Source organism: Canis lupus, chromosome 9 (assembly GCF_011100685.1).
Source record: "Canis lupus familiaris isolate Mischka breed German Shepherd chromosome 9, alternate assembly UU_Cfam_GSD_1.0, whole genome shotgun sequence".
Classification (NCBI taxonomy): Eukaryota; Metazoa; Chordata; class Mammalia; order Carnivora; family Canidae; genus Canis; species Canis lupus.
Window position 1 is genome coordinate 40,958,882 of NC_049230.1, and position 14,341 is coordinate 40,973,222.

Consider the following 14,341-nt stretch of genomic DNA (forward strand, 5'->3'; position numbering starts at 1 on the left):
GTAGAAGTCTAGGCTCTCCACTTGGCCCTTGCCAGAATGGGACAGGCCAAGGACACAATCTTTTCTGTAGTTGTTACAGTTTACTAGGGCTTCCAACACAAACTTCCACAATCTTTGTGACTTAAACAGCACCAGTGTGGGGCTTGATCCCAGGACCCTGAGATCATGACCTGGGCCAAAACCCAAGAGTTGGATGCTCAACTGACTGAGCTACCCATGTGCCCCTTTCCAGGGTTTTTAGTTATGCATAGCAGGAGGAAAAGAGAAAGCATGTTGTACTCTATTTTCTCAGAGAAGCATAAATTTTGAAGCTATATCACAGATTTTAATATCAAAAATACAAAAATAGAACAGTAAGTAGAGACAAACAGTAAATACAGTCCTTGTGAGGGGTTTCTCTGTAGAGAGGTTAAAAAGTAAGCATCCGAGGGCCTCTGTTATATGTGAAGGATTAGTCCAAGATCAAGAAATAAAACACGGGCGCCGGGGTGGCTCAGTGGGTTAAGCGTCTGCCTTGGGCTCAGGTCATGATCTCGGGGCCCTGGGCCTGCTCAGCGGGGAACCTGCTTCTCCCTCTCCTGCTCCCCCTGCTTGGGCTCTTTCTCAAATAAATAAAAACTTCTTTTTTCAAAAAGAAATGAAACACAAGCAGTTATTGGTAACAGCTAGCTATTGTGACAACTGTGACTGACAGAAACACCGTCACTTACGCGTCTCCTCCTCAGGCTGCAGCAGCCACACGGTACACCTCAGGCGGCGCCCGGACTGCAGTCGCCCCGCCGGCTCCCCCGGCTGCACCCCTCGGTCCCAACTAGTCCAGGGCTGCTTTGTTGGCTTATTCCAGCGTTTCAGTGCAGCTTCCTCCGTTGCCTGGGAATCAGTCCCCAAGGGGTGAAAGTTTTGAGAAGTGGAGACCTGGAAACTTCTAACTGTTTTGTCCCCTTGATTGGTGGTGACTGGCTAAGAACCCTGGGCGGGAGATCCCTGTCCCTCAGGATTGGAAGCCAGTGCCCTGTCGTGTCCTGCTGCGGCGCGGCCGAGGCTGACGCGATTCCGCGGCCTCTTCATTTGCACGTTGTACATTTTTTTGTCCCTGGAAAACATCCATTCCCGGTCTTCCCGAGCTGGTGTAACACTCAGCTGCGTAACCCACTTCCCTGCTGACCTTGTGGGTATCTCAGTTTGTGATCCCGGCTTTCAACTCGCCAGGTTAGAAGCTCCTTGAGGTCCAGTATCTTCCATGGCAGTTGTTCGCAGCCCTGGCTGCACATTACCAATGCCTGGAGAGATTTTATTTTATTATTTTATTTTATTTTATTTTATTTTATTTTTTAAATTTTATTATTTTTTAATTTTTAATTTTTTTAAAAAATTTTTATTTATTTATGATAGTCACACACAGAGAGAGAGAGAGAGAGAGAGGCAGAGACACAGGCAGAGGGAGAAGCAGGCTCCATGCACCGGGAGCCTGATATGGGACTCGATCCCGGGTCCTCAGGATCGTGCCCTGGGCCAAAGGCAGGCACCAAACTGCTGCGCCACCCAGGGATCCCCTATTTTATTTTATTTTATTTTGAGAACTTTTAAAAATAGCAAAAATTTTAATGTAATTGGGATCGGTGGAGCTCACTCTTTTTTGGGGGTGTGTGTGTGTGTTTTAAGAAACAAAATGATTTTTTTTTTTTTTTTTTTACCAAAGCAGATTTGGGAGTAGCTGCTCCACAGTAACTCAGAGTCAGCCCCCACCATGATTTTTCTGCAAATCTAAATGTGTTCTACTGAAAAGACTGTCCTTTATTCTGAAATAATAAACTTTCTTGCTTTTTTTGGTACTTTCATAAAATGAGAATGCCAGTAGATGTCAATCAGGTTTGACTGTTTTGTTTGCAAATCCTCTTACCAGACAGAACAAAAAAGTCAGAAATGTGAAAAATGTGTATTACTGGTCTGTGAAGTATACAACTCTTAGGTCGACTCAACACCCTACCTACATTGCCTGATATATGGCCATCTGAAAAATACTTTTTAAAAATTAAAAAAAATTTTTTTAAAGATTTTTATTTGAAAGAGTGTACGTACGCGTGTGTGCGAGTGGGGTGCGAGGGGGGCAGAGGGAGAGAGACAAACCAACTCTGCGCTCAGCATGGAGCCCAGCATGGGGCTCAATCTCTGATGGTCACGACCTAAGCCAAAATCAAGAGTTGGACGCTCAACCAACAGAGCCACCCAGGCGGTCCCCTGATAAACTCTTTTCAACGAAGACCAGTCTTTTTTAAAAGACAAAAACTGTATACAGTAAAATAAAACAAACCTCTCATAAAAGCTTTTAATCTCATGGAATTGAATACTGATTAAAACAAAATTGACCTTTCTATGCCGTTTCTATTCATTAATCTTACATAAGGCAATGTTAGAAAACTTGTTTTGTAGAATTAGACTCTGTCTATATAATATCCGGAGACTCTCTCTTCTGTGTTCTTAAAATAGCTGAAGAAGCAAGCTTATACAATGCAGCATGTGATTCTCTCTGGAGGTGAGAACGGAGACTTGAAGTTGGCAACACTGTATGGTTGTAGGAAAGGAAATGGGGATGTTAACCAAGAGCAGTTTACTGCGCTAGGTATCTTTATGAAGGAGGCATTTTAATCTCATTTTACAGTTGAGGAAAACAACTCCGTGTATTTAACTTTCTGCATTTTGAATCTGCAAAAGCACCAAAGTTGGCATTCACATCTAAGCCTGTCAAGTCTCAGTTCTTCTTCCACCACTCAGAGGGTAGTATCCATACCATCCCATGTCCCCCAGGACACAAACTGGAGATTAGATACTTTGGAACAAGGCTTATTGAAAAATGATTGAATGTTTCCCTCTCTAGAATTTAAGATTCATGAGGACAGGAACAGTGTCTGGCTTATTCATCTTTATGCCTAGCTAAAGCAAAAGCCATAGTAAGATAGTAAGACCTCAGGAAGTCCTTATGAAAAATAAGTCTCCATAACCCTAATTAGGGTTACCTAATTACCTAATTAGGTAACTGTGGTCCTCTTACAAAGCCTCACGGAAGAACCAATCCCACAAATAAGAGAAATAAGGATTATAGACAGAATCCACCTAAAAGAAAATTTTAGTTGGATTAGCGCAGAAAGATTGCACTAAGATTGATTGGATCCCTGCTGTAGTTTGGGGAGTGTACCTAGGGGATTCATAAATTTAAGTGTTAAAATATAAAAAGGTTTTCTTCTGACACCTTTTTTTTTTTAATTTTTATTTATTTATGATAGAGAGAGAGAGAGAGAGGGAGAGAGGCAGAGACATAGGCAGAAGGAGAAGCAGGCTCCATGCACCGGGAGCCCGACGTGGGATTTGATCCCGGGTCTCCAGGATCGCGCCCTGGGCCAAAGGCAGGCGCTAAACCGCTGCGCCACCCAGGGATCCCTTCTGACACCTTTATAACTTCACCCATTCTCTGCAGTTATAAGCAAATATCTGTTCATTCAGAGACAGAAGGAAGGAGTAAAGTGATCCTGGTTTTGACCCCATGAGGCCCTGGGAGAATTCTTGAAACATGTTCTGAGACTTTTTTATTCAACACCTCATTCCCAGTGCTTGGGACAAAGTGTTGGTATACATTTAATAGACGGAGAATGGCTGCAGGGGGCAGCATGCTGGAAGGGCAGATAGAAGCTCTTTGGCTCCTGAGAAAGGACGGAGTATCTTGGACACAAATAGATGGGGCGGGATCCTGGGATGGCTCGGTGGTTGAGCATCTGCCTTTGGCCCAGGGCATGATCCTGGAGTCCTGGGATCGAGTCCCACGTCGGGATCCCTGCATGGAGCCTGCTTCTCCCTCTGCCTGTGCCTCTGCCTCTCTCTCTGTGTGTGTCTCTCATGAATAAATAAAATCTTAAAAATAAAACCAAACAAACAAAAAAACAAATAGATGGGGCACCTGCCTGTGGGTAGGATGGCAGTCCAAAATGGGAAAAGATGGTAAAATGCAGTAGTCTGAGAAGTATCAACCCCGCTCTCTAGAATCAGCTTTATAGCGCGATCCCATGTGACACTTAAGTAACAATTTCCTATTTGTCTCAGAATGTACTTGAGTGGATGTTTATTCCTAAAACTCGACCTTACCCTCTTAGGAGCTAGGACGTAGGAACAGAAGACTGTCCAGGAGTTGGACCACAGGCTCCATACTGAGGACACCAGAGTGAATGTTGTACTTGAATTCCGCTGTGACCTGGTACTCCACCTGGTTGGAGGGGGTTACTGTGTACATGAGATAAGGTTGGAAAGATAAACGAAATCAGGTCAGCAAGAATATTTTTTTTATTCTTACAACAACCCAGAAGCCATTAATGGTAAGATCTCTGCTTTAATATGGTACTTGGTGTAATCAATAGAACCTCATGTGTTTCACTTTTCTAGGAGTGGCATAATGTTATGTTACTTAACTATATAAATTGAATTTTTAGAAACTATTTTTGACAATGAACTTCCTGCTTTACTTAATAGAAATTTACTGTGCTGCAAGCTCTGTGCCAGGCACTTATCCCTTTTGCCTTTTTCACAGTGAGGACATCATCTTTCTTGAACTCTTTTCTATTTTCTGGATTAATTTTTTATTTATTTTAAAAAAATTTTTATTTATTCAGAGAGAGAGAAAGAGAGAGAGACTGAGAGACTGAGAGGCAGAGACACAGGCAGAGGGAGAAACAGGCTCCATGCAGGGAGCCTGACGTGGGACTCGATCCCAGGTCTCCAGGATCACTCCCCGGGCTGCAGGCGGCGCTAAACTGTTGCACCACCGGGGCTGCCCTGTTTTAATTTTTTATATTAAATTTTTAAATATAAAAACTTTAAGAATTTAAAATTCTTATAGTTAGTAAATTGAGATCTCAAAAATGGCAAAGTGAAAAGCCTACCTCTCGTCTGTTTTCTCCAGATATTCTCCCTAAAATCAGCTGTTTTTGTGTATTATTTTATTCATTCATTCATTTATTCATGAGAGACACACACACACACAGAGGTTGAGACACAGGCAGAGGGCGAAGCAGGCTCCACGCAGGGAGCCCCACATGGGACTCAATCCCAGGTCTCCAGGATCAGGCCCTGGGCCGAAGGCAGCGCTAAACTGCTGAGCCACCCAGCTGCGCTCTGTATCCTTTAGACATACTCTGTAACTTAAGCAAATATAGGCACATATTAATTTTTCAATTAAATTTGGAGCATACTAGAAACCATTGTGTACCTTTTATCTTGGCATTTGCTCCACATTGTTTCACCAAAACAACAAAACCTTTCTTGATCCTTTATTGCTGCATAGTATTCCACTTAAATGGATTGTATGAAAAATGTATCCAATTCCCGACCGATGACTTGTGTCTAATGTTTTCAACAGTGATGACAATTTGTCATTTGGTATATGTTCTGGTTTTCTGTAGGATAACTACCTAATGATGTTATTGTTAGGACAAAGGCCGAATGCATTGTGATTTTGATAGAAAGTACCAGATTGCTCTCTAAACATTGTACCAGGGGATCCCTGGGTGGCTCAGCGTTTTGGCACCTGCCTTTGGCCCAGGGCGCGATCCTGGAGTCCTGGGATCGAGTCCCGCGTGGGGCTCCCGGCATGGAGCCTGCTTCTCCCTCCTCCTGTCTCTCTGCACCCCCCCTCTATGTCTATCATAAATAATTAAAAAAATAAAAATAAACATTGTACCAATTTTGCCACCAGAAGGGTTTTGAGTGCTTGTTAATATGCCAGTAGTGAAACCTCTTTCTATTGACAGCAAGCTGAATCCATGGGTGTTCTTGCTCATTCCTTTTTCTGATAACTTTGGCTTCTTAGTCTGAGATCATGCTCAATCCTCCCATGCAGTCTCCTCAGAATTTTTTTATTCATTTGTTTGAAAGAGGAGCAGGGGCAGGGCCAGAGGAAGAGGGAGAAGCAGACTTCCCACTAAGCAGGGAGCCCAATATGGGTGGCCCTCTCCCCAGAATTCTTAACCTTGCTGGTCTCTGTGCCTTGGGTCCATTTTTCACACACTCTTCATGATAAACCTCTCCAACTCATTTCCCGTGTACTCAACACTTTATACCCGTTTCCTATCCTCTCACCACCCTGAAGCTGCCATCTTCCTCTTTTTCCATGCCGCAGGAGTACTACTTCCTTTCTGAAACTTTATTCCTGGCTTCGTTGCTCCTTTGTCCTGCACCACGACTGACCGAAGACTGCTCAGGCATTTACTTCATGGCAGGTAGTGTCCTACTAGTTGGGGGTTTCACCTAGGCTACAACACTCTCCTAGTGATGGGTTCTTCCTGTGCAGAGCTTTTCCCCTCCCAAATTCTTAGCCATGGCTCGCCAAAAACACAGGTTGGTGTCCTATTGCCTGAAATCACAACTCTTAGCACAGCTTTTAAAGCCCTCAGTTAGGGGATCCCTGGGTGGCTCAGCAGTTTAGCGCAGCCTTTGGCCCAGGGTGTGATCCTAGAGTCCTGGGATCAAGTCCCAGGTCAGGCTCCCTGCATGGAGCCTGCTTCTCTCTCTGCCTGTGATCCTCATGAATAAATAAAATCTTTAAAAAAAAAAAAAAAAAAAAAAAAAAAAAAGCTCTCAGTTAAAAAAAATAAAAATAAAACCCTCAGTTCATGTCACCATATACCTAAGCACCAACTAAAACCATGGGCAGTGGGCAGCCACGGGGGCCCAGTGGTTTAATGCCGCCTTCAGCATAGGGTGTGATCCTGGAGACCCAGGATCGAGTCCCACGTGGGGCTCCCTGCATGGAGCCTGCTTCTCCCTCTGCCTGTGTCTCTGCCTCTCTCTGTGTCTGTCATGACTAAATAAATAAAATCTTCAAAAAATAAAAATAAAACCATTGGGCAGTACTAAGGTCAGTGAGATGGCTTTCAAGAAACATATAGTGAGCTTTGGAAGCAGAGGCACTCAGCTCAAAGAATACACAAAAGCATGTGACAGGCAACATGCTATTACTAGTAAATAAAGCAAGTGTCTTCAGCTCCTCTGTAAAGTTTCCCCTAACTCTTCCAGAGTTAACGTCAGCAACTACTAACCTCACAGAATGTTGTATATAACTTTATTATACAATGTCATTTTACTTTATAATTCTCATTTATATCCCACTCTAAGAGCTTTGTGAAGGCCAAGATAAAATCTTTTTCATTAAAAAGAAAAGAAAAAAATCCACAACCAAAGATGGATAGCTGTTAGGTTAACATTGACATTACTCTGAACTATAAAAATGGTTAAGTATTACCATAAATAACATGGCAGTTGAACTGATGTTACTAGAACTGAAAGTAGGATTTTTGCATTGATTTTTTAATTTCTTATTAACTCTGACCAATGGGTGTGCTTTTTCTGGATCCTTACTATCCTAGCCAAATTAAAATTTTAGTACACACATTAACAATGCATAATAATAAAAACCAAAACCAAAACAGAATACAGCTTTTATATTATTGAACTTTATGTACAAAATCATTTGATTTCAAATAAACATTTAATGTAAAAACAAACGTTCTTTTAAACTGAATTTTTTTTTTTACATCTACTGTACCATTCAAATGCTTTATCATCTTACATGATTTCTTCAAAATCTCTTATCAAGGGTACATATAGAAAAGCATTTTTTTATAAATAGAAACAAAGGGATTTTTTCAGCTTTTATTATAAGATGACATAAAAAGTTTACTCAACAGAAGTAATTTCATTACTATTTGGGGGAGGGAATCACCAACTTTTTGTGCAAACAATGCTAGCCTTCTTTTAAGCATTAAGAGCATAACTGCTTAAGAAATGACATAAGCAATAATTCTACACCTACATCTCCCCTAAAATAATCTATTTTTTTTTTTTACATATGTGCACAGCTTTAGCAAATTAAAGCCCGAGAGAAATGCTCAAGATTCACTATCCAGAGGCATGATCAGAGTTTACTGTAACTCATCATTTAGAGAGCTTACCAATCAAGGAGTCTGTAATGAAAGCTGCAGTTTCCCTCTTTCCTATTTTTCTTAACACAAAAATCAATGACTAAGAACTTAATACTGGATGACAAATCACATCCACACTATTAGTTAAATAGCCTCACAGTTAAACACATCTTAAAAGACCAATCAAATCAGTATTTACATTTTATAAATTTCTGAAGACACCATTAGAAAGCTTATATATCCCTTCATTAAACAAAATAGGGAACTGCATCTGATGGTGGTGGAATGAAATTAAAAAATTAAAAATACCTGTATTTACAGCAGCATTGATCCTTTATAAATAAAGAATATGAAAATGCAATTATCTTTAAGGATAATAAAAAATTGAGGTGATGTTACTCAACCACAGTGCTTGGAGTTGGAATAAAAATCTATTGGTGCTTGTCAATGTGCCAGTAGTGAAACCACTTTCTGTTGGAGAAAATCCAACTGCAAATATGTGCATAAAACACATATATCACAGGGCAAAATTGCTCACAACAATTCAAGTCAGCTTATCTGTATTGGATATTCTAATCATGGAATACATTACAAAGACATCCTTGCAAGAAAAAAAAGTTACAACATTTTCTGGTTCATTTTTATAAAATATTTCCTTCCTCGAAAGTGGCATCTTAAAAATCCCAAACTCATTCTTCCCTTGGTTTATAATGAAAAGATGTGGACAGCTGAAATTTCAATGTGATTACCATACTGAAAAAAGAAAAAAACCCAAAAAACAAACAAACAAAAACCACCCCAAAACAGCAAATGTTCAAGTTTAAAACAATATACTGGGTGAGCAATGCAGTAAAAGTATCCACATAAAAACAAAATGGTCAGTAACCTTGTAAGCCAACATGACATTTCACTGTCAACAATATGAAAAACTGACATTTTCTCAAACAGGCATAAGATGAAGAAGTGCTATTTTAAAATTGTAAATGAACCTTTGTAAAGAATTTAATGTTGTAATTTCTCATTCCAAATTGATAAATGATTTCAAACTCAAGGATCAAGGTTTGATTGCAAATAATAATGCAACATAATTTCAAAATATCTTCAATTTCTAAAAAAGGAATCACACTCCAATTTTCCCTCCCCAAGAAAAGGTTCACAATTACAAAGTAGAAAAATGGCCAGTCACAAATGCAAAAAACATTATAATTTAAATATATGAAATAATTCCTAGTTCAATTCAATATATTTCATAAGACAATTGCTGAAGTTAAAAATACTTTCTTTGAAGTATTGCTTTTCATGCTCAGAGTGTGTTGTAATGACATCAATGAAATGGACATACATATAATGCTGCATGATGAAGTGAAGTCGAGCCCTGACACAAATACCCTTGTTGAAATCATTTACTTCATCTAACAGTGCCTGTTTGAAACCTATGATTACAAACAAAAACAAAACTTTTCCTAGAGGCTGAATTCCCTAGAACGCAATTTCAGTGTTTGTCCATAACATGGGGTTGGGTTTTTTCTTTTCAGAGTTTTTGTTTTTTGCTCTGTTTTGAAACCCCTGAGACACCATCTGCTTCCAAAGCTTTCTCTTTTGAGTTAATTTCACTAAATCCATTTGCTGTCCCATTTTGTTCTTCAGTCACTTCTTCATTTGCAGGGGAAGCAGATTCTCCTTTTTCTAATTTTTGTTGCATTTCACGGAGCTTGGTAACAGCTTTATCTATTGACATTATGCTAATAAGATTAAAGTCATGCATGCTGACTAGATGAAGCATGAAGTTTCGACATAAATTCTTCTTAATTATTTTCTGTCCATAGTTTTCTACAAACAGCATACAGGCATGATTCATTTGATTGTCAGCAATAAACCTATTTAATAAAAATAACACAAACATCAATAGTGATATAAAGCATCATGTCAAATACAACATGGTACTATGATAGACCAGTAAGTGATGATTTAACAATTAGTAAAACTAGTGAATCTGAAATTCCATCCATGACTTGAATGGACTTACCATTTAAAAAACTTAAAGATATTAACAAAAAAAAAGATTTTATTTGAGAGAGAGAGAGAGAGAGCTTGAGGGAGAGAACAAGCAGCGGGGAGGGGCAGAGGCAGAAGGAGAAGGAGAAGCAGACTCTATGCTGAACAGGGAGCCCAATGTGGGATTTGATCCCAGGATGTTGGGGATCATGACCTGAGCCGAAGGTAGACACTCAACTGATTAAGCCACCCAGGCACCTCTAAAGAGATTTAACCAGAACTTAAACAGATGTCATTTCTGTTTGTCCTAATGAAATGGCATATAGCCGTATTAAAAATACAGAGCATTTTCTCCTGCCAGCACCACTCTCATTAACTCTCTACACACACACTTTAGTCTGACATATTTTCCTATTTCAGAAGCAGTGTTCTTTGCATTTTCAGTTCACGGAAAGCCTTTAAAGAAACGAAGATGCCACGTTTGTGACAATATGGATGGATCTTAAAAGCATTATACAAATAAATCTAACAGAAGGACACTAAGTCTCACTTATATGCAGAATCTGAAAACAGGTGACTTGGTTGGAGTGTGCGACTCTTGATCTCTGGGTCATGAGTTTGAGCCCTATGCTGGGTGTAGAGATTACTTAAAAAAAATAAAAACAATAACAAAACTCATAGAAAAAGAGAATTTGTGGGTACCAGAGGCAGAAAGTGGGGAAAGGGGAGATTGGAGGAAGGTGTTCTAAAGGTACAAACTTCCAGTTATAAGATAAATAAGTACTAGGGATATAATGGACAGAAAACATGAGGATAATAGCTAACACTGTTCTGTATGATATACAGGAAAGTTGTAAAGAAAGTAAATACTAAGAGTTCTCAATGAAAGGAGAAAATAAGTCTTTTCTTTATTCTTTTTATTTTATCTGTATGAGAAAATGTGAGCTAGGGCAGCCCAAGTGGCACAGCGGTTTGGCGCCGCCTGCAGCCTGGGGCGTGATCCTGGAGACACGGGATCGAGTCCCACATTGGGCTACCTGCATGGAGCCTGCTTCTCCCTCTGCCTGTGTCTCTGTCTGTCTCTGTGTTGCACATGGGTAAATAAATAAATTAAAAAAAAAAAAAAAAAGAAAATGTTAGCTGAATCTATTGTAATCATTTCACACAATGGATGTAAATCAAACCATCATATGGCATGCCTTAAACTTACACAGTGATGTGTGATGTATGCCAATGATTTTTCAATGAAACAGAAAAAAAAGCTACATTAAAAAAAAATTGAAGATGTCACAACAAATGTGGTACAGTGTGGTTGTGTTGCTAGAAATCAAGTATAGTGTACCCACAATGAATAAAAGTTGAAAAAATCAAATTAAACCAAACAGAATGGCTGCTCAGTTACCTACTGAAACTGAGGGTCCAATAAAGTCTTTAAGGCCTGCCTACAGATATTTTCAAATTCAAAGTTTACCCAACTACCTGCCACTTTATGCTAGTAGTATATCATGAACCCAAAATAATTGTTATGCTAACAGAGTTAGATTAAGGAATGAAAATGGAACTCAATAAATAATAGTAGGACTAAAATTCCATCTAAAGCTGACATATCAGGACAAAAGAAAAAACAGACTTAACCTGAGCTTCCACATACATACATACTCAGTTAACTGAGTTTTAACGACTACACCAGGGTCAGGCAAACATTTTCTGTGAAAGGCTAGATAAGTAACCATTTTAGGCTTTGCAGACCATATACGATCTGTGGTCTTCCTTTTTTCCCTGCCAATCCCCTAAAAATGTGAAGACTATTCTTAGCTTGAGGCAGTATACAAAAAAAGGCGATGGCCCATGCACCTCAGATGGGTTGGAAATTATGCACCAAGAATTGGTACATACTCCCTAAGAGTAAAGAAACAAAAGTGCTTCTTACCATTTATTTTATTCATTTATTTCATTATAAATGAAAAAAACCTTGGCTGCTTGCACTACAAAAGAAAGCCTTAAATGAATATCTAATAATAAGGTATAGAAGAAAAATCTGTGTATTGACAGGCAAATAGTTTACACAGGGAAGGAGGCAGATCTGTAGGAAAAACAATGTTTTGGAAGGTAGATAGCCACAATGGCACAAGAACTTGTTCTACCATGACCTCTGTGCAACAGTAGTAAGAAATCAGAAGGCACTTATTATATTTTATTCTCCAGAATTATACAATTTTCAAAAATTGTGGTAAAGTGCGATAAAAGTAATTTTCAGGATTTCCAGGCATGAAGCAAGAGACATATTTGTCTAATCTTTGGCAATAAAAGAAATCAAAATTAGGTAATTAAAAAAAGGGTTAGGTTATTTTTAAGAATTTCATTTTTCCTATTAAAAATGGAAACTATTGTTAGAGCTGACACCTTTTTTCTTTTTCTTTTTTTACTTTTTTTCTTTATGCAGTTACAATACTCTGGATTAGGGTAATATTTACAGCACACTGTATCTAAGCTAATGGAATTTTATTTTATTTTTTAGGGGTGGGAGAAGGAGAATCTTAAGCAAGCTTCACACTGAGTGCAGAGCCCCACAACTGGGCTCAGTATCATTATCCTGAGATGATGACTTAAACTGAAATCAAGAGTTGGACACTTAACCGACTGAGCCACCCAGGCAGCCCTAAGCCAATGAAATTTTAAGTAAGATTCAAACATAGATTTATAGAATGTGAAGTGGCAACAAGAGCATAAAGGAAATGGAGTATTTAAATTTAGAAATACCCTACCCATGTTTCATGACATGGAGATTCCACAGTTTCATCACTTCTTTCTCTCCTTCATTAACATCAGAAAACTCCTCAATTTGCTTAAAAAAAAAAAAAAAACACAAAAAACTATTAGTATAGAATAAACAAAATTGGTATTTCTAAGAAAATTATCAGAATGTCAAAAACAGAATTTTTGTAAATAACAATATTACAACTTATTTATACAACAAAGTGGCAAAATCAAACAACTTTTATTTATTATTATTATTATTTTTTAAGATTTTATTTATTTATGCATGAGAGACAGGCAGAGGGAGAAGCAGGCCCCAAGCAGGGAGCCTAACATGGGACTCAATCCCGGGTCTCCAGGATCAGGCCCAGGGCTGAAGGTGGCACTAAACCACTGAGCCACCAGGCCTGCCCTCAAACGACTTTTAAACAGTAATTTTCTTTTTATTTTTTAAAGATTTTAATTATTTGGGCAGCCCGGGTGCCTCAGTGGTTTAGCGCCACCTTCAGCCCTGGGCCTGATCCTGGAGACCCGGGATTGAGTCCCACATTGGGCTCCCTGCATAGAGCCTGCTTCTCCCTCTGCCTGTGTCTCTGCCTCTCTCTCTCTGTCTCTCATGAATAAAAATAATAATAATAATAAAAGATTTTAGTTATTTACTTGACACAGAGAGAGAGAGCACAAGCAAGAGGATTTGGGGAGAGAAAAGCAAGCTCCCTGCCAAGCAGGGAGCCTGATGAAAGGCCCAATCCCAGGACCCCAAGATTAGGACAAAGGCAGACATTTAACCGACTGAGATACCTAGGTGCCCCTTAAGTAGTAATCTTAAAGGGAATCTCTAAGTTATGAAGTAGTTACCTACTTCCAAAAAAACAAAAAACATGATATAAAATCACAAGAAGAAAATCTTTATGTCCTTCCGCTGTTTAAATGACACAACTACAAACATTGTGGATTCCTGAATTCCTTCATTTAGAACAGGCTCCTTTACACTAAGTCAAGAGTTTAATTTGTATTAAACTAATTGTTTTTTAATTGTTTTTAAACATGAATCACTTCATTTTAAGATTCTAAAATCACAGTCAATGGTGATAATAGTAATACTCACTGTAATGGTTTTTTCTCTTAGCCATTCAGGATCTTTTTCATCTTCACTATCTACTTCCATTTCTTGTGGACGGAGAGGTAAACAAGTATCACTATGGAAATATAGACGATTGTGTCCACTACTGTATGTTCGCTGCTGTTCTACTTCTCCATCTTCAGATTCAAGAAATTCAGACATGCTTGCTTTTGTTCGTTTTGGTCTGATGAAAAGAAAGGCTGATGTAACATTAAGTGACAGGGATAGGGTTCTTTTTCACACCTCTCAGAGTATATTCCTCTTCTGGCACAGGTTCCTACCTAGGCATGCACACAGTAACTTCCACTGGGAGAATTCTTTAATCCTTCTAGCCACTGTAGCAGTGGTGACATTAATATTTAAAACATGAAAAAGTTCTAAAGAAGAACTGAGAAAATCACTACAGAGACTGCGGAGGGTTATAAAGCAGTATACCATCCCAGACAGTTAGCTAAATAATAATTTGAAGTAATGATTCCCACCCTAAACAGCTCTGTCTAGCCCT

The 14,341-nt window shown here is 39.0% G+C and overlaps 1 protein-coding gene across 6 annotated transcripts in view; it reads right to left on the bottom strand.

Annotated features, from left to right (window-relative positions):
• Positions 1–7,464: 7,464 nt before the first annotated feature.
• SUZ12 (SUZ12 polycomb repressive complex 2 subunit) overlaps positions 7,465–14,341 on the bottom strand; it is a 45,492-nt gene continuing 38,615 nt past the window's right edge. For all 6 annotated transcript variants that reach the window (XM_038548183.1, XM_038548182.1, XM_038548181.1 and 3 more), the window contains 3 exons: positions 13,822–14,020; positions 12,722–12,801; positions 7,465–9,838 (listed from right to left, as the gene is read on the bottom strand). In XM_038548183.1, the coding sequence (XP_038404111.1) occupies positions 9,493–9,838; positions 12,722–12,801; positions 13,822–14,020 (625 nt within the window). In that variant the 3' untranslated portion in view covers positions 7,465–9,492. The remainder of the gene's footprint in view (positions 9,839–12,721; positions 12,802–13,821; positions 14,021–14,341) is intronic.